General features: G+C 37.2%; 1 protein-coding gene across 1 annotated transcript; it reads left to right on the top strand.

Annotated features, from left to right (window-relative positions):
• ptpn20 (protein tyrosine phosphatase non-receptor type 20) lies at window positions 1–26,978 on the top strand. Its single transcript, XM_066693193.1, has 41 exons — window positions 1–137; window positions 1,002–1,080; window positions 1,566–1,704; window positions 1,914–1,985; window positions 2,696–2,870; window positions 3,008–3,143; window positions 3,375–3,513; window positions 3,970–4,122; window positions 4,309–4,494; window positions 4,761–4,920; window positions 5,590–5,794; window positions 5,984–6,075; window positions 6,515–6,592; window positions 7,409–7,516; window positions 7,626–7,742; window positions 8,170–8,366; window positions 8,464–8,565; window positions 9,581–9,674; window positions 10,161–10,246; window positions 10,921–11,098; window positions 11,284–11,498; window positions 12,117–12,215; window positions 12,977–13,323; window positions 13,516–13,825; window positions 14,432–14,602; window positions 14,846–15,020; window positions 15,376–15,586; window positions 15,831–15,868; window positions 18,297–18,383; window positions 18,979–19,043; window positions 19,405–19,566; window positions 19,905–20,070; window positions 20,172–20,263; window positions 20,607–20,689; window positions 21,173–21,303; window positions 22,274–22,422; window positions 22,881–22,971; window positions 25,223–25,557; window positions 25,786–26,001; window positions 26,086–26,148; window positions 26,531–26,978. The coding sequence occupies exons 1-41, from the start codon at window positions 2–4 to the stop codon at window positions 26,603–26,605; spliced, it is 5,913 nt and encodes a 1,970-aa protein (XP_066549290.1). The 5' UTR covers window position 1; the 3' UTR covers window positions 26,606–26,978.
• The last annotated feature ends 34 nt before the right edge of the window (window positions 26,979–27,012 follow it).

Raw genomic sequence — 27,012 nt, 5'->3', positions numbered from 1 at the left:
TATGCCTCCAAACAATCGTCACTCAATTTCCCGTCATGACCTCTCAGGTAGAAGGAGGCCTCTTTCAGGATACAGTGACACAAACAGTGCATCTGGGGAAAGTTTGGGATTGTCAACGGATACAGACACCAAATCAGGTGAACCATCGTTACATTTATCAAATCTGAAACCTACATGACAGGTATATAGTGTTTTTCTTTCATTTCTGTTGATTTAATTGATTAACTATTTTCTTCATAGCTGTATATTTTGAATAGCTCAAAATCTAATCAATATGCAATTTGTTTATTTAGTGTCAGACACGATAACAAATGTGTAATTGTTCCCGTAGGGGGGAACTCTTTCATATTACATTAGAAGATTATTGTAAAAGAGTATATAGATTAATTGTATGTGTCAATTGCTGTTTGTGTTTTGCTATAAAAAAGATATTAAACAAAATCAGACTTCATCGGATCTCTGTTATGTGTAATGAAATGTTCTTTGTAAATAGTGATTAACATGTTGAGGGAAAAATACATTCATAGATGTAATACACAATCTCTTCATGGGTTGTGTCACTCATATAATCATATAATCGTCCTTCGGAACAAATTAGTTTACTGTCTTTTTATATTCTACCAAATGTATATGACAGCTAAGGACATGGAAAGCATAAAATATTTACAAAGGTGAACAGTGCTTAAAGGATAGCAGACCATCAGGAAAGGACTTTTGTTTTGGAGGAAGCACAGAAAAAGGCTGTAAGGAATAGTAGACTGGGAAGACTTTGTATGGTAGATGAGTGTTTAGCCAATTTCTGTCACATGCCTTGTTCCTGTCATTTGCCGTGATAAATATTACGTTTGTGTGCTCCGTTTCTGTCGTGTTTCATTGCTCATTAGCTCATAACCCAGAGATGAAATCATTTGGATCGGGTGCTGCAGCAAGGGATTGGAGTTCGCAGACGTCCTGGAATGAGCATTAACTACATTAATTGAGTTGTACTGATTGCTTTGTAGGGAGTTTGCATCAGCAGGGGGCCTGGGCAGCACACAGTAAGAGATTAGGAGGCAACGCATTTCAAACAAGCACAGACAGGTAATAAGAAGCAATCCTGGATAAATTCGAATATGTATAGTATTCCTCTTGTTTTTAATTTGATTTGTAATTTAAAGGATAAACCTGGTAAAGATTGATTAGCGTGTGGCTGTGTGACTAATGCTTAAGATTATTCTGTGCTGAAGAGCCCAACCAAATTTGATGTATGGTACTGTCTTTCAGGAAGTTAAGTGACTAATCTGTGTTTGTTCGATATTTAATAATGAAAAGCAATAAAACATTTAAGTGTAATTATCCTTCAGTAACTCAAACCGAGATGGTATTAACAGTGAGAGGCATCAGAGTTGATTGTATATATTATATTGTAAACATTTTTATCTTGTTTATTCCTTATAGTTGCTACTAATGCCTTACGTCACTCATGTGCTATTCAACAACATAATTACCAATATTAGTTTTCTTCTCTGTTAGATTAAATTATGTGGAACAGTCATATTTTCTTCTTCCGCAAACCTAATATTCAGAGTCTCCCTGGGGATGCATCACGCTGGGAGCAGCTGCAGTTGGCTGAACAGAAGCTCTTACTTAGATGTTCCTCCTGCCACTGAAAGCAAGTCTACACAATCAACAGACTCGGCCAGTCTCACCCAGGGGAAAACCAAGGTAGCTGCTCACAGTATGAGTTCAACATTCATAATAAACTTGTGTTTGCCAAAAGCTTGTGGTGCGAAATTCAATAATATAACTGTCTTAAGATTAGGCTGACTGATACAGAGACTGTAGCATTGGATGTGATCCTAATGTGAATCAGGACTAGGTATCAAATTTCCTCTGTGAACAATCTGTCTATATTTTTCTCCCCCTCTCCCAAGCATTTGGGACCTGAGTTCATCAGAACGCCTGGAGAGCAACACATCGTGCTGGAATTACCTGGATCAATTGTGGTAATGAAAGCAGTTTTATTACTTGGAGAATAGACATCTAACTATTCTTACGGAAAATATGTCACAGAATTCATAAACTCTTACTATATATGACAATGCAAAATAAACATGTAAAAACAGACAATCTCAATCACCATAAGCTGCTTCTAAACATCTAAATGCAGCCACACTTTATCTCTGTCAGAAAATGCACTCATGCCACCTCTCACTGCATCTGCCAGCGACAGACCTTTCTTATAAAACTGCTCTCCAGAGCAGTGTCCTTCTTAGCCACAAATGCAAAGCCGCAAAAGTAATTTCAGGACACTGTCTACTTAAAGTAATGCATGTGCACTTCCAATATAAGCCATGTAATTCAAGGCCTTATCTTCTACCCCTGAAACAAAAGCTGTTGCTCAAAGAGAGATTGGAGTGCGGTTTGATTTTTAAAGGGGGCGCACATCTACCAAAGCACTTTAACACATTGTTATTGTACCCGAGTTGGCCAGCTGTGCATAGGATGAAATTTGTAAAATTCTTGTCTGGATGTTATAAATACAAAAATCATAATAACATTTCCTGAAAATGTATGTTTTAATTACTGATTGTCTTTATATACAGGACAGGGCAGAACAAAATCATTAAATCACAATTATAAATGTATGTAACAATATAACAGATGTGTGTGCAGGCCGTCTGATATTAAGGCTTGATATGTTTTAATCTTTTAGATGAAGAAAGGGAAGTCATGTTCATCACAAAGAGATCTCAGTGTGATAATGCCGAATGGACATTGTATACAAGTGAAATGTGACATAAAGTCCAAAGGAAGGGATATCTTTGACATGGTCGTGGCTCATGCAAACCTGGTGGAGCATTTCTACTTTGGACTTGCATTCATAGATGGTAATTTTGCTTATGTTTTACTAATTAATACCAACAGATGTTGTCACAAGGATCTTTGTGAAAAAACAATATTTGTTTTTTCACAAAGAGTTTAAATATATTTGGAAAAAAAAGCAATACATGTATTTGTTTTACAGATAATGAATTCTTCTTTCTGGACCAAGAGACCAAAATATCCAAAGTTGCCCCTGAAAGTTGGAAGAAAGTGTCATCCCTCATCTTTGTTCTTTTTCTCAGAATAAAGTTTTTTGTGGATGACATCAGTTTACTTCTGTAAGTTTTCATGCCTATTGAGATCTATTGAGATTTATTATATTTCAAATGATAAAGTGATGTAAAAGTTATACATTTTTGTTACAGTAAAATCTTAGATTTCTTTACACAAAACTCTTACATCATATTCAAATCCAAAATGTTTTACTGATCCTAAAGATATACTGTGTTGCATCCAGTTCATCCTATATTGTAATGCATGTTTGTTTATTTTATGTTGTTTTATTTAAGGCACAGAATTACACGCCACCAGTATTATTTACAGTTGCGGAAGGATATTCTTGAAGAAAGGTTGTACTGCAATGATGAGACAGCCTTATATCTCGCTGCTTTGGCTCTACAAGCAGAATTTGGCGATTATATCCCTGAGGTACATATACAGGAACTGAGGTCAACGATGACTTTAAAAAACATTTGTTTTTGTAAATAGGGATTGTTGAAAGATTAAAGATATTAGATAACCTTTTAGAAATTTTGAAAAATTGAGACTTAAGTATAAATATTGCTCAAAGTAGTTAAAAAGATATTTGCCTTTCAGTGAAAATAAAACTGTTCTGTAACATATTTTTTATATAAACTTTGAATTATGTATGTATTATATTTATGTTTTATTCTACAGCAATAAGGTGCACATTTGTTTACATTGGGAATGTAATTTAATGACATGTATATTTTAATCTAATAATATCGTAATATTAATTAATTAATTAATTTAACAGCTTTTTTACAAAAACAAAAAATATATTTATCCTCAAAGCCAAATTATATTGTACATCTATAACAAAATGATTAAAGAGTAAATATATATTTTGTTTTGTTTTTTAAGGTGTATGGAAAGAACTATTTTCAGCTGGAGCACTATATCCCTAGAAGTGTGATTGAAAAAATGTCACCGTCCTGCTTACAGGAGGAATTGCCAAGACTACACGCCACTAATGCTAGACTGCTTGATACAGAAGCAGAAATTGAATTCTTGAAGGTAAAGTGAACAATTAACTAACCATTTTTCATCATGTTAGTAAACTATATATGTATATCATTTGTATATACTTTTCCCCCTTGCATTTCTTAGGATTTTCAAGCCGATGGAATGCTTTTGTGTCCATCTCTGTCTGTGCATTAGCCTTCAAGAGCTGAACATAAACATACAAAATTACTCTCCTAGGTTTCTCAACAACTTCCCGAGTACGGAGTGCAATTTCACCGCCTCGCACGTAAAAAGAAACCTTTGAATGGAGAACAGATTCTGGGCATATGTGCCAAAGGCATTATCGTCTATGAAGTCAAGAATAATTCCAGGATTGCCAGTCTGAGGTTCCAGTGGAGGGAAACAGAAAGAATTTCTTCAAGTGTGAGTAAAATGGGAAATCTACATGGTATTTTTAGCAAGCTCAATTAATACATAATAAAACTACATGATCACCCGTAGGCATCTAAAATAAGCATTATACTCACCCATGCACTAAAACATAAGCACTTTGAGCATTGTTTTTTAAAATTGTATATTTATTTTAAAATTACCATAGCTGTTCACATCCTAAAAAAAGCCTTATAAACTGATAAATGCACCATGACTCACTGACTTTTGAACACATTCTTCATTGTTCTTCCCCACAGCGGAAGAAATTTACCATTGAAAGCAGCACAAGCGGGAAGAAGCATACTTTTCTAACAGAGAGTTCAAGGATTTCCAAATACCTTCTAAACCTTTGCTCTTCCCAGCACAAGTTTCAGAATGAAATGAACTCCCGACAACTAAGCCATAACATATTTTCAGGTGAGTGAGAAATACATTCACTGTAAACAATTTCTACCACAATTAAGAGAGACAACCAAGCATAGTTGTGCTGGGTGTGCATCTAAAATGGAAAATACTATTTAGTCTTTGAACTGAACTGAGCTTAATTCTCCTGTTCCATCAAGATTCAAACAGAATAGTTGTTCTGTATAATTGTTTCAAAGCTCACAGGACATTAAGGCCAATAGCCACTCTCAACACACAATCACTAGTCTTCTAATTAATGTATAATCTTGGAATAGCTGTGTGTGTCTGTATGAACTCATTTAAAGTGCTCTAGACTTCAATGAGTGTTATAAACAAAGTGTACTTTAGTTTTGCGGAAGCTCTACATGTAAATGGCTGCAAATTATTACAATGAACAGGATTTGCCTTCTATATTTTCATTAAATGATTACCTTCTTTAGTAACAATCAAATCTTAGAAGCACTGCGATTGCTCATTTCAGAATATGAATAGGAGTTTGAATTCATACCAATTTGAAATCTCTATGGCCTTAGGGGAAACAATAATAGACCCAGTTCTATAATATATATTGGTTTCTAAAGGCCTTTGTCATACCTACACTTTGCTTCAGTGGAGATATTTTCGCATTTCAAATCATATACAGTTAAAAGAAAACTTGTTGTTATTTTTCCATTTTTGCAGAAAATAAATATTCAGTGACAGAAGACAGCATATCAAAGTATGCAGAGTGTAGCCGCTACAATCGGATGAAGAGATTGTCTTGTTCTGAGATAATGCTGACCAGCAGTGGTGTAAATGCTACGTCCAATGATCTTTTGAGCAAGTCCTGTGACAACCTCACTGTGAAGATGGACAGAGGGTTTAGGGATCAACATCACATTTGCAGGTACATTGTTTATATTCCCTCATGATTCTTTTTGACAAGAAAAATGTTGTATCACTGTCAACACTGTTGCTCTGCCTATTCATTAGAATATTATCAGTAGACAAAAAATACATTTTTAAACTCTATAATGAATGTATAAATTAAGTATAGATGTTTCTCAGTTCTTCACTCCAGCTTCTTTCCTCACAGTAACCCAACTGATGTTTCTCATTTGCCATTGAGCACGTCCTTGCAGAAAAAAGATTCTGAAAGTTCTCACTCCTGTAATTCAGCCTTAAGAGGTAAGGATCGACATTTTTAAGATTAGGAAATTAACCTGTCGCCACTTCCTTTGAAAGTGAATCTGCCTCAGTTTCCTACAAGTATCTCTCAACATAATAGTTTGGGATCTGGGTATTACCTAAAGCAAGCCGGTGGAAATTACTCTGTTAAACTACCAACGCCATGTTCTCTTGTCTGAAAACACAATCCTTCCTGGATTGAACTACCAAACTACCAAACTACCAAATGAACGAAAAGGCTTTGTCATGACATTGTGCTCTGAAACCTCGCATACCTCTCAGCTCAGCGGAATCAGTTAACCTTTTGATTGCAACAGAAAAGATTGATCTGCCCTGCATATTTAGGAGCTTGATCGTGATCCATTTCATTATTATTGCTTAAGCTTTTCAAGTAAGGCAAACTCTCATTAATGACTATCTATTTATATTTGCATTATAGATTCCTCAAATAACGTTGCTATGCCAGAGAGAGAAATTATCTGTGTATCATTGAAGAAGGACCCAAAACTAGGCTTTGGTGAGTAAGCTGAGAAAATTCCACCAGCACCGGTGTAACTCCAGGGTGTAAGGTCTTGAGCTCAGACCCGTTTCGTCTTTGGATACAGTCCTACAACAATGGAATGGAAAAGCTTTAAATGGAAACACTCATGGTTTCTAAAAGTGTGGTTTAATGCTTCTTACATGTTGCTGTAGTGTATTTTGAAGGTCGTTTCTAGCATATAAGCACATTTTTTAACTTTAAACTTACCAAATTATGGCAGATGTCAAAAGCCAGAATGTATGTTCTTTAAGGCTTCAGGATGTGTTGTATCATAAAAAAGCGATATGCTATACACCATAGATGTTTACTTACTTACCACTTCATGGAACATTAGGGGTTTACGTTATGATTCATGTGCTTGGTTTGTTGTGGCATTTCTGAACTTTTCTGACTGAGCTGTGATATCAAAGTCCTGAAAGCCTCCCAGCCACCTGGATCATCAGCAGCCTTTTGTGGAAGATATTTGTCATAACTAGCTTTGTGAAAGATCTGTCAGTATCTCTTAGATTACAAAGCTGAATGCTGGGCAGTTCATGAATCATGTTACCTGGCCTTATTGGGCCCTGTCAGCAGTGACACACATTCTTCAGAGAACGGGGTTGCATGTCGTGTTTGTTTTTAGTCTTTATTAAAACGACTTAACTACAGAATTATAATGATTATGTTCCCTTCTGTTTTCCATTAATATGATGGTGTATTCTGTGCTTTAGATTTCTTAATATCTTTAATCGTAGCACTAACAACTGAAACTCTACTTTCTTTCCTCTGCGATGTCACTTTTCATGGCAACAGGCTTTGTAATAGTTGGAGACGACAACGCAGGGAAGTTAGATCTTGGAATTTTTATTGCATCCATCATACCTGATGGACCAGCAGATAGGGATGGGCGTATTAAACCAGGTAATTGTCTATGTTCAAAAGCATTGCGTTGCTTATTTTCAAAACAAAGAATTGCACAAATCCATGTCCCATCATCGTGAACATCGCTCCCCTGTTGGTTTCATCCCAGGTGGACGGTTGATTTCCCTGAACAAGACGAGCTTGGAAGGAGTCACGTTTAATACTGCAGCAGGAATTCTGCAAAACTGTCCTGAGGATGTGGAGCTGATTATATCACAAGCTAAAAGTTGGTTTCCTTTTTTGTGGAATATCTCATTGTTGAAACACCAGACCTAACACTGTAGATCACCACCTGTATTATAAAAGCTGTTCTTGACAGAAATGGTTTAAGAAACACTTTCTGCAGTCACTACCCTTAAAACACGTTTCAGTGGCTGCTCGCCTGTTCTTTATATCAGTTGAAAGAAACTGAAAGCATCTTCAAATAGAAGGGACAAGATTCCTTTGTTCCGCTTGCATTGTGTGATACAGTGCATTGCATGCTGGGATACAACTAAATGCACTAGCTCCAAGCAACTTAATGTTATGGAAACACCACCATCATGCTAACAGATACACTTATTGAAATCTTAAATATTAAAAATGTTTCCATCCAATTACAAGATGAAATAGTCTTATTCAGATATCATGATGAATGCCTGCTCTCCATACAGATCCAGTAACACAGAAAGACAGCAGAAGAATTAAGACACATGGCAGCCAGAGCACTATGGAGATAAATTCAGATTCTCAAACAGCAGAGCACTGGCCATCTGCAGAGGACCTCAATGACACTGTGTCTAACACTGTGACTCCTCGATCATCTGTGAGAAGATTAGAGGTCCCTGCTGTTCGAGTTATGGATGCACAGGTACAAGTCCACTTTGCAAATTATTATTTTTTGCTTAAACAGGCCAATGCATAACACTTGCATAAACTAACACAATGATTACATTTTATTTTTGCAGGATGACTGTTCTACATCATCTTGTACAGCCCCTGCCAAGCCAAGTGAAGTGCGCTTTGTGGAACTAAAAAAGATTGATGGCAGCCTAGGAATCAGTGTTAGTGTGAGTAAAAAAAGGGTCACCTTTGTGCCAAAGAATAATACCGACTTTTATTTTCTACTGTGAAATAAACCACAGTGAGTGCTTCTCTCACGCTCCATCTGTAAGCAAGTTCAGAGGGATTTGAAATTCTACATTACCTATCTGTGAATCCTAGATCTAATCTCATTGATCATGTTTATTTGCCCTTGGAAAAAGACAATTGAAAAGCTAATGATGATGCTGTATCAGGGAAGTTTCAGAGATCTGTGACCCTCCTCTGATGAACAGATAATCTCTATTGTTTCCTCTCTGTGAGGAAAGAAGCAATTAGCCTAAGAGTACGTGATGAAAAGGATGTGTATTTTGTGCCCTCTCTTCTCCTAGGTCAGAGCAACAGTCAAAAGAGCATTAGCAAATCAGCTTGAATTCAGATTGGCATACAAATTGATAGTCAGGTAAACCTGTTAACAGCTAAGTAAATGTCCCAAGTAAATTATAAGAGGAAAAGGTAAATAGCTTAATAAGCCCTAAAATGCTTTTAGGTGGTTATTTGGTTATTTATAATAGCCTTCATCAAATTAATTGATAATTAATATGAAAAGCCAAACTGTGAGCAATAAAAGCTTACCTTGTAAATCCAACCACTGACATGATTAAACAAACAGGCTCCTAAGAAGATTATTGCCCATTTATCCGCTTTGGAATTGATTTTGCTAACCCTGTATATGCAATCCTGGCAAAAGTAAAGTTTGACGTAAGAGTAATGAAGTATACATCCTGCGTGTGCAGAAAACATTCATTAATTTCGTATACAGTTATCATATTTATCATCTACAGCAACTGCACATAATATTGTGTCAAAGTACCCAATTTAAGCAAGAGAATAGCTAGATTGCTTTGACTGTTTATGCATGCTGTTATATAGTGTGTTCAGAAACATAGTTGTGTGTGTTTTAGGCTTAAATTAGAAGCAGTCACTTGAAATAATCCTTTGCTTTCATTAACTTATCATAATGGGTCTTGTGCTTATCTTTAGGGGGGTCTTAATACCAGTGTGCGCCATGGTGGGATTTATATCAAGGCTGTAGTCCCTGGTGGAGCTGCAGACCAAGATGGAAACATCCAAAAAGGTATTTCACAATCCAATCTGAAAGAGCAATACTAAATATTAGGAAAACCCCAAAGCATTCATATGTGAGAACATGCACAGTTTATTGGACTATGGGCTTTTATCAACTATCACTGAGTATCTGAAACATCAGACTGTAATCATTTTACAACTGTAGTTCATATAATACAAGGTGGATATGTCATATGCTATTTCATTTCCTTTTGACACATGTAACCTTTTAAACAATATGTGATGTATTTGTAAGATAAAAGTGATAGCAACTTCTATATGCAGTCCATCAAATCAAATAATAGGGTCGTTTTTAGAAAGTGTTGATGATTAAGAGATCCAAGACTTTCGGAAGACAAGAGTCTTATCATGAAGTGTAAAAGTAATGAGATCCCCATACATTTAGTTGACAGAAAATGGCTAGATGTTATTATCGCCTGCTGTGATGTTGTAATGAAGAAAAAGCAATCATGGCCTGATTCTTTCTGTGTGTCAGGTGACCGTCTGTTGGAGGTCGATGGTGTCAGCATGCGGATTATCACTCACAAACAGGCCGTGGAGTGTCTGCGGAGAACTGGAGAGGTTTGTTTACAGCGAGGTGATACAGCACATCCTGGCAACCAGAGCCATATTACACTTGGCCTCATGCGCCAACCTCATAAATCATCAATACTCTACCTGGCGCTGGAGATTTCCTTTCAAAACTGTATTGATGTATATAATTAGATCTTACGTATAACTTTCTATTATGGACCAGACCATAAAATATGTGTCATGTGATGCATTCAGAAGATCAGAAGACAGCTCACTCAGGAAGTGCACAAAGCTACACTAAGAGTCACTTCCTCTCAGCTGGCCCATTCCCAGCCTGCTAATGCCAATCCATATTTAATTTCCTACTGTTATTGCTCTGCGCCAGCGTGATTTCCGCCAGTAGTGATGTGCAACTACATGCTTGTGCTTCCAGCTCATGAATTAGCTTTTATTTGAAGTGACACCAAATGTAAAAGCATATGTTTATGTTTTATTTCTAATAAATGCCATTTAATTAAAATACTATTCTTTCATTTAGGAAGTTACAGAGGCTAGAGACTTATTTGACTTGATATTAGCACAAGAAGGTGCAAAACACGATTAAGTTAGAGTGGTCAGTTAATGGGGCAGAAGAAAGGTGATATTCTAGACAAACGAAGCATTTTCAGGTGATGATGTCTGTCTGAAATGAAACATCCTGAGTTCATTTATGGTTCTCATAGGTTGTACACCTTGTCCTGGAGCGGGAACAGTACCCTGCTCCCACACATCCCAGCCCAGAGAGCCACAGATCTCCTGCAGCCGTGGATGTCAATCAAATGAAGAAAGACATCTGCATTACTGTTTCTATGGCAACACCCTTGTCCATCAAAGACAAGGACTACAGCTTTGTGGCAGATGGTGAGAGATGATATCAAAAAAGGGAAACATCTATGCAGCTGCCCTCCAAAAGATTACACAGATGTCCTGATATCTACAAATTATGTATATTATTTTGCACTGTATTGTATATTCAGATTGCAAATGGAAAAAGTACAAAATCTTCCAAATTATAAGTCTATGATAATCAATTACTTTTTACATAGACAACACCTTTGAGGTGACATTGAGGAAGAATGTCAATGGCCTTGGCTTCAGTTTCCTGCTGATGAATCCCATTCCCTCCTCGGATCATCGCGAGGGCATCGTTAGGATCAAGCGGCTTTTCCCTGGACAGCCGGCAGAGGAGAGTGGCCTGATTGAGGTCGGGGATGTCATTCTTGAAGTCAATGGGACATCAGTAAAAGGATTATCATATCAGGTAAAAGGAGAGTAAGGTTTTGTACTCTGTGTGAACTCTGTTAAAACAATGTTAAGCAATTCTTTTCATCATAGAATAGATATCCCTTTAAACCATCATGCACTATTTCTGCGTCTATAGATGATAAACAATTTTTATCATCCATCGAGCATTGTCCATACATTGACATTCATTTACATAATATTGCAAAGGCACAGACTGACGTGACTGAATAGACTTTTTGTAAGCAGCATTTTGTTTACATGTATACATTTAATCTTCATAAATCTCCTTTGTGTTCTCATTTGACAGTGAAGATGTAATTAGAAAATGGTACTAATGGTAAAATGTAAGAGTTTAGGTAAGCTGTTTAACCTTTAAGTAGCATACTTTTCCAAACATAGCTTTACCTTATACAGCATTGCTAACCCATTAATCCTAACAGAGTTGTCCTGCCCAGTGATGTTCTGCCATTTAATTGGACATAAATGATCAGATTGAGATACTCATCTGAGCGTTTATTTTCCAATCTAAAACGCTTTTTATGAGAGTGGTCTCCAAGTGAGCAAGACGAGCCAGCTGACAACCTCAATTCAGCAATTCAAAGCACTGAGAACTGCTGTTTTTCTCTCCATACAGGCAGTTCTTCATCTCTTAAGAGGGGCACCTGGGCAGGTCACACTTTTCCTGTGCCGCCCGTCTCCAGGTGTGCTTCCAGATGTGGACAAGAATGCATTGGTAAGACATGGTGGGGCTTATTTTACAGTACCAGGATAGATCTGAATATCTGTCATGAGCAACGTCTTCGTCAGACTGTGTTACAGATAGTTTTGTTCCTAAGAGCATATTTGCCTTTCGGGACTTCTTTCAAAGAGAGCCCTTTGTGTTTTCTGAGGTACCTTCTTGCTTAAATAAATATTAATTTAAACATGAAAGAGCTTTTGTGTATTCAATTTTCAGAATTTTCAATTCAATTTATGCAAAAAATAAAATAATATTATACAATAATTTATCTTAAAGATGTTTTATTAGCAGGAGCAGTAGTACATGTCCACTCTCAATTATCCACCACATGTAGTTTTCAGAAAATTTGGCAGATTAATGAGAGTACATGGAGATAAAAGCACAGAGAAGTGGGGGAAGGAGAATGCTGTGTTGAGCACTGTTTTGAGTGTTATTATTTCATGGTATCCAAGAGTAGTTTTTCAATTCACGTTGGATGACTTATCATTTGGTGGACTAATACGTACTAAATTCAGTTACGGAGATTCAAACCTCTTTGGCAGATGGTGGTTTGTCAATTGGTGGATTAACAAGATATTTTATAATGGGAATGTATGCGTTCTTGGTGATTTTTGGTGGGTTTGCGAATTTGGCGGATTAACGAGTGGCGGGTTAACGAGAGTGGTAGTAGTAGTAGTATTTAGTATTTCTCACTGTTTTCACATTTATGCCTCCTTCACTGCTGTATTTTAAAAATGTCTTTGCTTGGTTGATAGACTCCAGTACCTTCTCCAGTTAGAGAACATAAACCAACAGCAGCTGATGTGAAGTTAGCTGATGTGACAATACATGAATATAAAAAAATATTAAGGCAGAAGGCAGAGGAAAAGCTTCTGAGCAGAGCAGGCTATCCGATGGGACCAGGACAATCAGAGGACCGCGAAAGCAAGACAGAGTCAAATGGAGGAAGAGCTGTCTTTTCATATGGCAGTAGCCATCACATGGGCCAGGGCGTCTGTCTCTGCCCAGAGGAGGGACCAACCACAGCAACCTGCACGCCACTTGAAGAAGATTTAAAAGAAAAGTGCTGCTCAGAAAGTGATTTAAATCAAGTCTGTGAAAGGTAATGACACTGTCTTTGGGACCCCAATCTTAAGTTTTTTGGTTGTTTTGTTTTCCAAACACTGTAGTGTATAATGAGAAAAATTACCCTAGCTTTCTCTAGCATCCCTTATTGGCACCCCAGAACTAGAACCTTTCATGATGTGCATATTTTCATGAATCGTATTAATGATAATGAACATTGCTTTCACAGTAACACAACAGAGGAGAACGATGCAACAATTGCATACTGCATTGTGGGAAATGCGCTCCCCACGCCAGCTGACGAGGAATACCTGACAATCAGCTCTACATCGTTCACCTCCCCAAGCTGCAGCTCCGGGAGCCCCTCCACACTTATTCCCAGCCCCCAGCCCTGCACCACCCTGCCATCACGCCCACCTCCAGTCAGACGGGACCCCCCCTCAAACAGCAGTGATGACTGGGAGGATGTGGAAGAGGAGGAAGTGGAGGAAGTAGAGGAAGTAGAGGAAGGGGAGGAAGATGATGAAGACCCAAGGAAGGTGAGAATACAGGGAGACAGAGAATACGGTTAGAGCAGTAGAGCCACACAAGCTTTTAGGATTTGGCAGGTGTGGAAATAGTGTTGAGAACTAAATATTACATTAGTGTTGCACATATACTTCTAAAACCAATATGCAAAGATGGAGATTGTTTAATCCTGTAGGATGGCACCATTGATTTTGCCACAACAGCTATTCCTGGCATGTAAGTCGCTATCCTACATCGATGCCATTCGGCATTGAGTTATACAACTTAGTTGTTGCAGCCACAGCCTATTTGAATTCAGAGAGAAAAATCACTTTAATGGCCCTGCGAAAAGTATGAATAATGGTTTAGACTGACTGTCAAGAACATCTATTGCTTAATCTCAATTAACCATTTTTGTAAGGTGACCCTAACAGCAATTGGCTTTTGTCCCTTCCACTGGTTGTAAAGCATGAAGGAGATCACTTAATTAATACATATTTCACTCAATTTAATTGCATTTTTCAAGATCTTTACCTGGTGGTTAAATTAATAATTTAAATGTAACCAAATTAAACAGCTCTACAACTATGGAGGGATGCATCAGTGTGATATAACATGTCTTTCTTGTTTTCCACCAGAATGTGTTAAAGGAATTTGAGCTCTCTGTCACATTATCGAAATCCTGGTGTGGCAGTTTTGGATTTACCATTGTTCGGAGTAAACTGGACCGCTGCTACTATATTCAAGATGTTCTGGATAATCCTGCCATAGCAGATGGAAGATTGAGAGCTGGAGACAGAGTAATAATGGTACATAAGGGATGGAACATTATTATATGAATAATTAATTCATTTTGAGACTTTCATTCTGTACATTGATTTTATAAAAACATAAAAGATGACCATCAAACATTTCCAATGCAGCACAATTGTTTCACTTTAAAGTTTTTTTATTTGAAGTTTTCTCAAAGAATGTCGAAGCTCTGCATCAATAAAACTGTTTTTTTTGCCTGCTTGTATATAGAATTGCTTTTAAATTCTCTTGCATGGTAGGTAAATGGGCAGGATGTGACGGACATTTCCGATGATGAAGCGATGTATATACTGAGGAGGTCTCCCAGGGAGCTCCAGCTTGTTGTAGGGCGAGTGGTCCAAAACCTGCGGGCCTCGCTCTCTCCAGAAAGCATACCAGATATTGTCCTCTTAAAGAGACCAACTGGACAGCTAGGTATGCATCAAACATATGAAGAACCCAATGCATTAGTACTAGTAGTAACAGTAGTCGTAGTAGTAATAGTCAGATTGTTAGGAATATTGTGTGAATAGTGGGTAAAACTGGATTCGGTTCACTTCACTCGCCAATCGAATTAACTAAATTCAGACAAACAACTCCCGACCAACCCACATATGAACCAGGACTCAAAAAATAATTTGTACCGAACTGAGTCTGATATAAATTAAATGAATGTGAATGTAATCTATTTTTTTTCCTTTGCCCCCCATTTATACTCTAGATGTATACTCAATGATTATGTTTTTTCATCATCTAGTTTGTCAGCTCCCTTCTGTTTGTGGTCTTGTAGGTATAAAGCTCACAGGGGGGATTGGCAGCAAGTGGCAAGGCATTTACGTTCTTGAAGTGGTTCCAATGTCTCCGGCCAGCGAAGAGGGCAGCCTTCAGCCCAACGATAAAATACTGTACATCTGCGGTAAATGTACAATGGGAATGAGCTTAGAGGATGCTGTGAAGGCTTGTGAGTCAGCCACGCGGAAAGTAAAGATCAAGGCCACAAGGTAAATGTTCACTTTTGATGTGTAATTGCATGTGAGAAGGAAGCTTTAAAATTGCCAAGGACCAAGGATTTCAAACACTGGTTATTTATTCACATTAATCTAACATCCTGATGTACAAGAATCTATATTAATATTGTTTTTATTTTGAGATTGCGTATAGTATACAGATTATAAGTGAAACAAGGATTACAGTCGGTTTTTTTAGATAATACTTACCATTGTTTTTTTTTCTCTTTTTGTTCAGAGATGATCAGCCGGTGGTTCCCAAAGGAAAACGCAATGGTAATATACTTGTCTGTTACAATAAAAGGACTAGCTACTTTAAAAGAGCAGGTTTTAACTTTGTGAATTATTTAAATGTGAAAGTCAAGCCAAGCAGACACATACGTTTTTAAAGAAGGAGGCTGAGAAACACACAAGATAACATGGATGTCCCCTTTGTCTCATTTGATCCGAAAGAAACAAAATGACTCATCGTGTCATTAATAATGTCATTGGAAGCAAACGTGACTCAGATGCTCTCTGTTTATATCTAGTTAGCCAGTTCATCAAAATTAAAATAATATCAGTAAAAGCGCTGCTGTTTTGCACCACATTTTACTTTGTGTCAGTGTCGTCATGTCATTTAGTAAGCAAGTCCATTCTCCGAACAAATAAGCCGGCCTGTCTATTTAACCTTCCCTTGGGCTAATTAACTGCACTGGCTGTCAGATACCCGGGCTGTCGAGTTGCATGAAGAGAGGTGGCTGTTTGGCTGAAATGGGTGGAATCATAGACACAAGGCTTTATTTTAGTCAGAAGTGACATAAATGAGACAAAAGCTGTTCTAATGCCTGCCAAGGAAACCGAGGCTTCAGTGAATGCTTCATTGGGTGGGTCGACATTTAGAGCATCGTGTCAGTTTCGATTAGGCAATCCTCTCGACTTTATTCCTAAATGGTTGACTTTCACCTATTCACACAGTAGAGGAATCATTAAAGTTTTTTTTTTGTTGTTGACTATATAGATTTGTAAAAAATATAATATACCATACTTTTTTTTCTAGATTCCATATATATAAATGTGAATCTTCTTATGAATAGATGGATCAATGCAGAAGTTTGGATGTAATTAGCATCTTCCAAAGTCAAATATGTTAATATTTTTTAGTAAATATTGACAGACTTTTATCTATGAGTAAGAAGGATGATTTCGACAGTGTTTATAATTTAAATATAAGAATACAGTCCATGTTTAATGCAGAATATTAACCACAAACATTACATGATCATGCACGTTTATTTTAAAGGTTAGTATATACAAGATGCCATCATCTAGCATAGATGCATATAGGCTCTTTCTGATTACATGCTCATTTCAATGACTCGTACAAAACAAATTAAGTGCAACATTTTAAAATACTTTGTGACAGATTTTACAAATAGCGAGCACAAAAGAGCAGCTGTTTATATCCGTGTGTCTACATAATTACTGTCACAAGGCAGTGATCCCAGGGCCGCATCAAGTACATTTACAGACTCTGTTTGGAAGTCTCCAATGCGGTTATATTTCCTTTTACTGTAAGTGTGTCCCTATCCACAAAGCGATGATTCATTTAGCTGTTTCAGCCATGTTTTTTCAAGCTGCTCTTGATGAAGGCAAATCAAATGTTTTGTTTTTTCAAATTTGTCTTTGTGTTCCAATGTACAACATTTTATTTAAGTAAAACATGCTCTGAAATGTTATATTTGGTGCTAAAGGTGTTAATAATTGTTTCATACAGGGAATAATTATTTATGAACATTAATTAATTCATGCAAGTTGCATTTACATTGATATATCATGTATAATGTATGTATTCAATTTGATAATCAGTTGTTGTTTTTATTTGTTTACATATTCCAAATATTTCCTTTGAATCTAATGCTGAATATTTAATTTATTCAGTTGTTTTAATCTATTAGATCAAGAGTAAATATGCTGAGGAAGAATACATTGCAGGAGATATTCCTAAAATAAAATGCCAGTAACTGTGAAGTAAATGAAAAGACTACTTTTGCAGCCTGTATTGTATTGCAGTCAGCCACTGTGGGTTTTATTATGCAGTCTGTGGAGTTATATTCCACCCATGATTATGTAGTTGTTGCCCCTAAAAAGAAGTGTTTGATATAGCCCTGGGGCCTGTCGATTTCCTGCTGCTATAAAAAAACTCATGGAGGTCTATTGGCAACAGCACATAACGTCATAAAGTCCCCCCTGGGTCTGCTAACAAAGTGTGCTGAACACTGTTACAAAAATAACAATTGCTAACATATGCTTCCATTCTCATTGTGACTGTTGCAGATCTGTATGTCCTGCAATTTATGAACAATTAAAAGAAAAGCCATACATTTTTCATAAATAGTAAAATAATATTAAATTGCAAACTAATTTGTAACATGTGTGAGTAAGGCCTGGTATGCCAGGCCATTAAAAAATAAAAAATAAGGTAGATTGTATTTCTATAGATTGTTCTGGTAATTAATTTGTAATGTAAAAAAAAAGGTTTGAACAACAGATACATACACTACTGGTGTTAAAAGTGTACTGTAATTGCGTTCAATATTCAAAATTATGTTGTAAGTCGCCCTGGATAAGGGCATCTGCCAATAAATAAAAATAATAATAATAATAAAAAATATATTATTATAATATATAGTGGTTCTAAAAGTTGTGTTACTGTCTCAACCAGGGTTATTTGACTGGAAACGGGATATCAAATTCTTCCCCCGATCTGAAGAGCAGAGACATTTGGAACAAGAAGCCCCATGTGAAGACAGTAAGGATTCTGGTTTCGTCCTTTTGTTGTCTCTCCTCTGTGGTATTACTTATCTGATGACAGATCGGGCTTGCCCAATTCAGAGGGACTTTATAACAGGATTAATTATTAGCAAGCCTGCTGCCTCCACTGGCGTATTGCATTTTTTGCACATGATCTATTAACTGAACTAGCCTTTGCGTTCAGTTCTAAGAGTTGCTGGGAAACTACTAGCCAGGAGGTAAAGCTAGAAAACGAAACACTTGCACTTGAGAAAACTAAGACTTGTTGACCGATATCCTCTGAAATGGCAGGAGAGAAAGGAAGTCATTGTAAGTTTCCATCTTTTTTCAGATTTTGACAAGCAATACGATGTAGAAGTGGGCTTAACAAAACTTCATCTTAAAGAAGGATAGTATCAGACGTTTTCAGAGTTGGTGAAGTGACAGATTGTCCAGTAAAATGTGATAGTTTGGTTTGTTTCTGTATGTTTTAACCAGATCTTTGAAAGACATCGCATGCCATGTACAATTTCAAACATCAAAATATGTATTCAGTATGTGTAATGCTGCAAATGTGGTATATATGGTTGAATATGTTTTTGGTTTCTCTGCAGCAAAACAATTAGTTGAAAGCGAGATGAAGTTCAGACGCAGGTTATCTGTCGCTGCTGAAGATGAGGTAACTGGTCTTTTTTTGTCGAAATGACTTTACTTAAATGTACTGTAAGCCTTTTTTCAAACCTTGCTCTGTACATGCACTTCTTATTGCTTATACATTAGCTTAACGCATCTGAAATTCTTTGACTTATTAATATTTTACTGCCTTCTCATTGGAGGAGGTCATCCATCTCTCTGTTCAGGCCCTTTAAATTACTCCATTGGGAAGAACAAACATGTTCAGGCTAGCTTTAAACCTTTTGTTGTTTCATAATTGATTGTTGAGCATGAAACAGGACCTGATTGGGCTGAAGACCTTGAAATGATCTAGTTTTTTTCAGGCACATATTTTCAGAATAATCCCAAACTTTTTCTCTCCGCAGAGTTGTATTATTCAGGTTGATTTCCAAAAGCCGGAGAGAGGAGGCTTTGGCTTTGCCCTGGTGGGAGGGAACAATGGCAGTGCACTCAGAATCAAGGCCATCTGTCCTGGTGGACTAGCAGAGCTGGATGGCCGACTGCAAGTTGGAGACATTTTGTTAGAGGTATATAACAGTAGAAAAGTAACATGACAGAAGGGTAATTCTGAGTACAGATGATATTGTCTGTGGATATAAGTAAGTATTCGCACACTCTAAGGCCCAGATTGTATCAGTAGGTCATTTTATCTGTCAATAGGAAGTTCCAAGTGCTTCACTTAATAGCTATCACCTTCCTGTTTATCTGAGGCTTGAGTTTGAGATGATAAAATTAAGTAAACCGCTTTAATAGAGTCTTTAGTGTGTAGGAACATTAAGGGTCAGTATACCCACAGGAGCCAGTTGGTTAAAGTAACCTTAATGTGGAGTTAACTGTTTGAATGTCCCCTCTTGCCTTTGCTCAGGTGAACGGAGATATTGTATCTGGTCTGAGTCACAGTAAAGTCATAGACATTCTCCGGAAAGCTGAAGGCATTGTGCAGATCACTGTCTGCAGGAATATACTGGCTAGTTCAAGTGCAAGTGAAAGCCACTCTGAGATGATCTACGCACAAACTGCATCACACTCCGGTAAGTGCGTCAGTTGTCTTGGAAACCTGGCCAAAACCTGTAAAGAAATGTTTACGCTTTTAAACACAATCTGTGTCTTCGTGTTTGTGTGTTATTCCCAGTCCATGACTTCCGAGGGATTGAAGGCTGTAATAAAACAGGATTACAACAGCACTTCCGAACCTCGATGGAGTTTGAAAAAGAGGAAACCGAGGTATGAACTCTAGATAATAGTGCACTAATATAGCTTGTGGATATACGAACATTTATTGACTAAGAAATGTTGATTTTTAGAAATGACTAATGTTGATATAATTGTATATACTTTAGTTGGTGTTTTGTTGTTGTTGCCTGGGTAGCAGTGTTGCCCCCTGAAGAGAGTTAAACAATGTTGCAGTATCGCAAAGGCAAAAACTTGGGGTTAAAGAAGTAAAATATATTCAATAAATTATTAACAGTATACGCTGTCCTGCCTCCAGCTCAGCATTTACCATTCTAGTAACTATAGGTAATTCAGAACATTTTAATTGCCGTCATATTCTTTGCTATCTCTTCAGGAAACCAGAAATATCACACCCCCTCTGCCGTTTGGTCGTCCTGCGCTCTGTGTTCCAGATATCTTGCAGGACAACTCAGAAAGGTGTAATACAGCAGCCCTTTATTTATTTATGTATTTATGTATTTATTTTTTAACTGTAATCCCTCATGCTCCTGATTACTTATGTATTGTTAGCACTTCTATCATTTTACTGTAATTTCTCCTATGCCTACTCCACCCTTTTGCACATACCTGGGACTTGTCAACGGATTTGTACTAGGATGTGTGCTTAGTGTATACTGTATTTTGCATTGATTGCTTTTTCAAAAGTCACCCTGAGGAAGGGCATCTGCTAACAAATAAATAATACAAAAAAAGGATAATAAGGAAGTATGTACAGTATTATTCTTCACAGACACATATATTCTACACAAGGTGGCAGCAGAGAGTCAAGTTGATATTCCAAATCCCCAAAACCTAATTGCTTGATCTTGACTCTGCCGATAAGTGTGTCTATGTGTGTGTGATTTGATTTCCTGTCCAGAGAATATCACCATCTTCAATTGGCATGTCTTCTCTCGCTAGGAACTTATCTCTAACAATGCACCTAGACAAGTCTGGCAGAAATAAGGCGCTGACTCTCTCCGATGGCTGGAGCAGTGAGGAGGAGGACGACGTGCTCCATCCTTCGATTCCCGAGATCCTGCAATCCACAGGTAGAGCTGAGACCTCGGATTGCCTGTCTCAAAGCATGGGCACCCCGAGGCAGCAGAGCCTGTCTTTCGTTCCCACTTAAGTTCTTGTCTGCTTACTTCAGCATATTTTTGACTTAAACATTCACAATTCCCCTTCTCTTGTCTGCAGATAATGGCTTAAACAGACTTTAACTCCTGCCGGGTTTTCAACACCCCTGTCCTGTAGGCAAATTAAGTGTTTTTGAATCTGTGTGTTGGCTGATCATAACGACATTCCTTGAATATTTTGATTGATGCCTTTTTCATATAAATAGTGGAATGGTAAAAAAACTAGTTGCCACTCTTAATAACACCTACCCTTCAGATTTTATTTTGATAATACATTTTCATTGATTTTGTTCATTACAACTCTTTCTTGGTCTTTATCTTTACCTGGACCCTCTCAGTCTATACCGCTTTTAGGTATTTTTACTTGTTGTTGAGATTGCGGCAGAATATTTTGGTCTCACCTTTAACGCACAAGCAGTCAAGCCACACATCGTTTTTCAGCGCCGCTTCAGCGAGCTTCCCTCTCTCTGGTAAACTGGTTAATCGGCGTTGCTTTAAGTGCTGTACCAAGCGTGCTTCAGCGATGTGATGTCCCACACAGCCGTCCGCACAGTACTGACACTTTCCGTGTGTGCTGCCCCCCCAGGGTGCTGACAGATTGTGAGAATATTTTTCCCTCATTTCAGTGTCATATCACTGCTGTGATCGTGTAGGCTGCTGCTGGCGTGTGTGTTGTTTTCAGTTCATATTGCACAAGCAGGCCTATGTGCAATCCTATCAAGCCTGGCAGCTTTCTAGCAGTTTTACAAGCACAGATTTGGAGGCAGTAGCTCACATTGAATGCCTATTATTACCCTTTATGTATTTGGTTATATTCATACCTGTATTGACATGGAAATATTGCCCAACATTAATATCCAAAATGTCGTTTCCTGTAATGTAGGCAGAACGATTGTGTCTGAAGAAGAACTCGCCAGTCTGTCGTTGATCAACTCTTCCAGAAACGGACAATATCGCGGATCACGGTTAAATGGCCTGATTCAAATTCTGCAACAGCAGCTTGAACAGCATGAGCTGGTGAAAGAGTTTATGGTAAAGGTCCTTCTTTCTTTATGTAGAGATTGGGTGTACTGTGCCATCCATTTTTCCCTGGCATGACACATTAGACTCAATTTGATCTCCATTTACACACTGGCGGACGCTAAATGCAGTTCCGAAGACAAAATATTTAATTATACTTATTGCCAAAGCTTCCAGCAGCCTCATTGTAATAAAAATGAAACCCAGTGAAGCACTGAAATGAAACAAATGTTGCCTGGTCACACAGAGTGATGTCTCAATAAAAACAAATAGAGGTCAATGGATTTTTATTGCGCAACTTGAATTCACAGTTTGTGTACTGGCTTTCATTTAATCCTTTTTTTTCTATGTTCAGAATAAAAAATCTATAATAATTTCCATAAAATCAGATTAATTACAGTATTACCTTGAAAACAATTATAATACTGTAATTAAATATGTTAATGTTTTCTTTTCTTTTTTTTTGTCAGGCTTTGGAGCATTTACAACCCTCTGATAACTGCCTAGTGGGGAAAGCACCTGAAAACAGAGACAAAAACAGATATAGAGACATCCTGCCCTGTAAGTCCCTATAAAACCTCATGATCTGTGTCAGGAATGCATAGCTGCCAAGCTTTCAGTGTACTATCATGCAATTCATGCCTTGTTGTTTTATTATTTTTCCTGCCCTATTTAGGATTTTCTCAATTGAACCATTTATGAACTTTGATACTTACTAGGTGGAAGTAACATTTATGAATATGTTCTCACTGTCAACATTACTCAAATACTGAGACACATGTTTTGTCTAGGCTGTCTGACAGAAGCACCATATGAGAAGACAAGGACAGGCATTGTACAGTCTTAGTTGCTAGGAAAGGATAGTACAATGGTGCACTGTAGTCCAAACCATCTACAGATATCAAAGTATTATGTTGTATTCTCACACACTACAGTGTTTCTTTCCCCGTATACCATATTTAGTTTTGTTGTTTCAGTCATTAATATATCACGTTTATTTCCATGAGATAGAATCTGTCCACAAGAAGTGAATACATGCCATTCATGACTTTCATTTCTCTTTTCTTTCTTGTGAGCTGTTTATTTTCAGAGAAATGTGTATGCACTATTAAGATCTCATTGTGATATGTTTAAAGAGAAATTGTAGTTAATGATTTGCCCTTTGCCAAGTGTTTGTCTCTCACAATGCTTTTCTAAACAACTTTGTCTCATTTTCAGTGCAGATTTACCTTTATAAAAACAATTGCAATTGCAGGATTTGTACAATGCGGTAGTATCACAATGTATACTTTTTTTTTCATTCTGGAAATTCATTTCTGATTTCTGTCAAAACAAACAAAACAATAGGGGAAAGAAGGCAAAGTCTGTTCTCTATTTGTACTTTGTTCTATAATGTAACATCGTAAATTCAGGTGACATTAAGTGAAAGTAAGAAAATTACTTTTCATTATGAGAAATTGCTAAAGCGCACGCACATGGAAGTTCACTTAGTTGGGTTGTGTTTTTTTAATCTAGAATTTAGTCCATTTTTCAGCTTTAGGCCGGTGGTCCCCATTCAGAATTGGTGCCCCAATCAAAACGTACGAAGCTGTTCTGTAAAAGAAAGACTGTTCACAATGATCTGCTTTATCAGCTTGCGAGCAGACGACTGTACTCGACTGGATGTACTGTTTGTTTATTATTTCGGCCGCTGACTGGCCTTCTGTTCTGAATAAAACATATGAGATTGCAAAGTGTGAGGCCCAGGTCTTAACTACTATTATTACTGGAAATAGTTCAAGGAGTGCAATATTCTGCAGGATGCCCGATGCCACCCATTGTGGAGGACATCTTGCACGCTTTCATTTTTTCTTACTAAGTCTCTTTTCTCTTCACTGTAAATTTGTATTATTATTAATATTATTATTATTATTATTATTATTATTATTATTATTATTATTATTATTATTATTAGTAGTAGTAGTAGTAGTAGTAATAATTTCAATGTGTTGGTGGCTTAGATAAAGTGCTATGTAGCTGCTTTAGGCAACATTGTCAAACTGTTATACTAACACCTTTCTTGTACATTACTGGAACAACAAAATGACCCTCTAATCAAGGAAAAAGAACATTCCCCAGACATAAGTCATATCACACCTAGCTGTTGTGCCTGCTTCCTAGCAAGCCAATGCATGTTTTCATGTTTTTATCAGACTGCAGCGAAATTGGTTGTTTTTTTTATGGATGCACCCCATTAAAGTTTATATTCATGGAAAACTAAAATAAGTTTGGGTAGAGTGAATAGTTAGCTTGTAGAGTAATTGCCTTCTTGATGGGTAAAACAAATGCTAGCAAATACAAATATTGATTTGCACTCTAGAAACTATATTTCATGTTAGTAAAATAATTTGAATATTTGTATGTTAAAAAACAGCTTACCAGTGGAAGGCTCCAGAAATACCCTTAATGAGAAAACGTGCAAGGTTCCATGAATAATAGTATTTTTAATGTTCCGAGTTTTAAACTTGTAAAATGTCTTGAATTCGATTCACCTCATTACATCTAAATACATGTTAATTCTCTCTGTACCTCATTACATGTAGAGCAATTGCTTCTGTTCTCTCTTCCAAAAACGCATTGTTTCTTTCAATACAGTTCACCTACTTAAAGGTCAAGAGTTTGTAATGGAAGGTGCTGGACTTGTGGTGGAATTCGAACACTAGCCACCTGGTCTTCAAGCTACCACTATGGTTAAGCCTGTTGTAACACTACTAATAGGATTGTTTTCTGCATGCTTTTTACCAGTGACACAGACTCCTGTTTTTCCACACAGATGACAAAACAAGGGTTCCTGTTGGTGAAAGACAAGAATATATCAACGCCAGTTACATCCGAATGTCTGTGGGACCAGAGGAGAAGTGGTACATTTCATCCCAAGGTCCTTTGCCTGGCACAATTGATTTGTTCTGGCAAATGGTGTGGGAGAATAAATCAGATGTGATTGCTATGATGACTCAGGAGGAGGAACGTGGAAGAGTTAAATGTCACAAATATTGGCCTGAGAAACTAAACGTGCCAATGGATACCAGCAGATACCAGCTGCTTCTGGACAACTGTCAGACTCATGAGCATTTCCAGATAAAGATCATCAAAATGGTTGAAAAGGAAGTAAGTGGAGTTTAGTTTTTTAGTGTCTATACATATACAGAGATTATGAACATTTCAAATTTCTGCTTCACGTGCTTTCCATTTCCAAAATAAATTGGATATTAGATATTGGAAATAGCCTTGTTTCTCTTCTAAAACACTAGAAAATGGATTGCAGGTATCTAGAAGGGTGATTTTGTAGAAGGACCAGCTTTTAATTCTGATTTGTTTTTGACTATTGTGTTGCAGACTGGAGATACACACTTAGTGAAACACTTAAAATTCACAACCTGGCCAGATCATGGAACACCCAGGTCCTCTGAACATCTTGTGAGGTTCATCTGCTACATGAGAGCAGTGCACAAGCACGGGCCGGTCATTGTCCACTGCAGTGCAGGAATCGGGAGGGCTGGGGTGCTCATCTGTAGTGATGTCATTCTCAGCCAGATTGAAAACGATTTAAGTGTACGTATGACTACAGATAAAAAATTAAAAAGGGTGTGTGTGTTTCTATAGATATATTTTTAATGTTTTTATTTTCCTTCACAGATAAATGTGAGTGACATTGTGAAGGAGATGAGACAACAGAGATATGGAATGATTCAGACAAAGGTAAAATTGAAACGAAACATGTGAAATATGGATCAGTCATAACAAAGAACAGAGACGCAAAAGAAACCATTTTGAAGCCAAAATACATTAATATTGAATGGGTTTTCACTGCCTTTCTCTCTAATTATGAGTATGTGGAGCCAGATTTTTCAAATGAATACCACCAAAGTCATTTCCGTACTAACTACTAATGAAACTCATAATTCCTAATTTAAACATCCTTTAATTAACTGTCTTAGGGGATTTCTACTTATTTTACTATAGCACAAGTTTGATTTTCCTTTCCCGAAATATGATGTATAGATCCTAATAAATCTGACTGACAGTCCCCCACTAATGGGCTGTGCTTTAATAATGGAGTTGCCATTCCCTCTGCTTCCAGGAACAGTACCTCTTCTGTTACAGACTCTGGCTGGAAGTTCTGCAGAGCATCCTGCTTCTTCATGGTAACCAGTAGCAACAGGAAAACTCTTGCCATTCAAACATGTTTTCCACGATAAGTTATTCCACATTTTCCGAAAAGCAGTATTTGTATGTACATATATGTTGTTGAAATATAGATATATATCCATATTTTTTTCTAATCTTTAAGTGTTTGCCACACTATGGACAACAAATAATTGTATATATAAGTGTACAGTATGATTTTAACCAGGGAGCAAGCCTTTATCTTCTTGGGTTCCGTCTCTTAGCTTTTGAACAGTGTTTGATCATATACATTGATTTCAGAGTGTTTTGAGTCATTTTTGCCTGGACTGTGTAACAGGAAGGAAACCATTCAGTATTGATTTTTGTTAATTTGCATTCCTAATACATTTTTTTCTGTCATTACAATTCTTTGTAATTTTGCAGAACAGGTATAAC

Source organism: Amia ocellicauda, chromosome 20 (assembly GCF_036373705.1).
Source record: "Amia ocellicauda isolate fAmiCal2 chromosome 20, fAmiCal2.hap1, whole genome shotgun sequence".
Classification (NCBI taxonomy): domain Eukaryota; kingdom Metazoa; phylum Chordata; class Actinopteri; order Amiiformes; family Amiidae; genus Amia; species Amia ocellicauda.
This window is presented reverse-complemented; position numbering and strand designations above follow the sequence as displayed.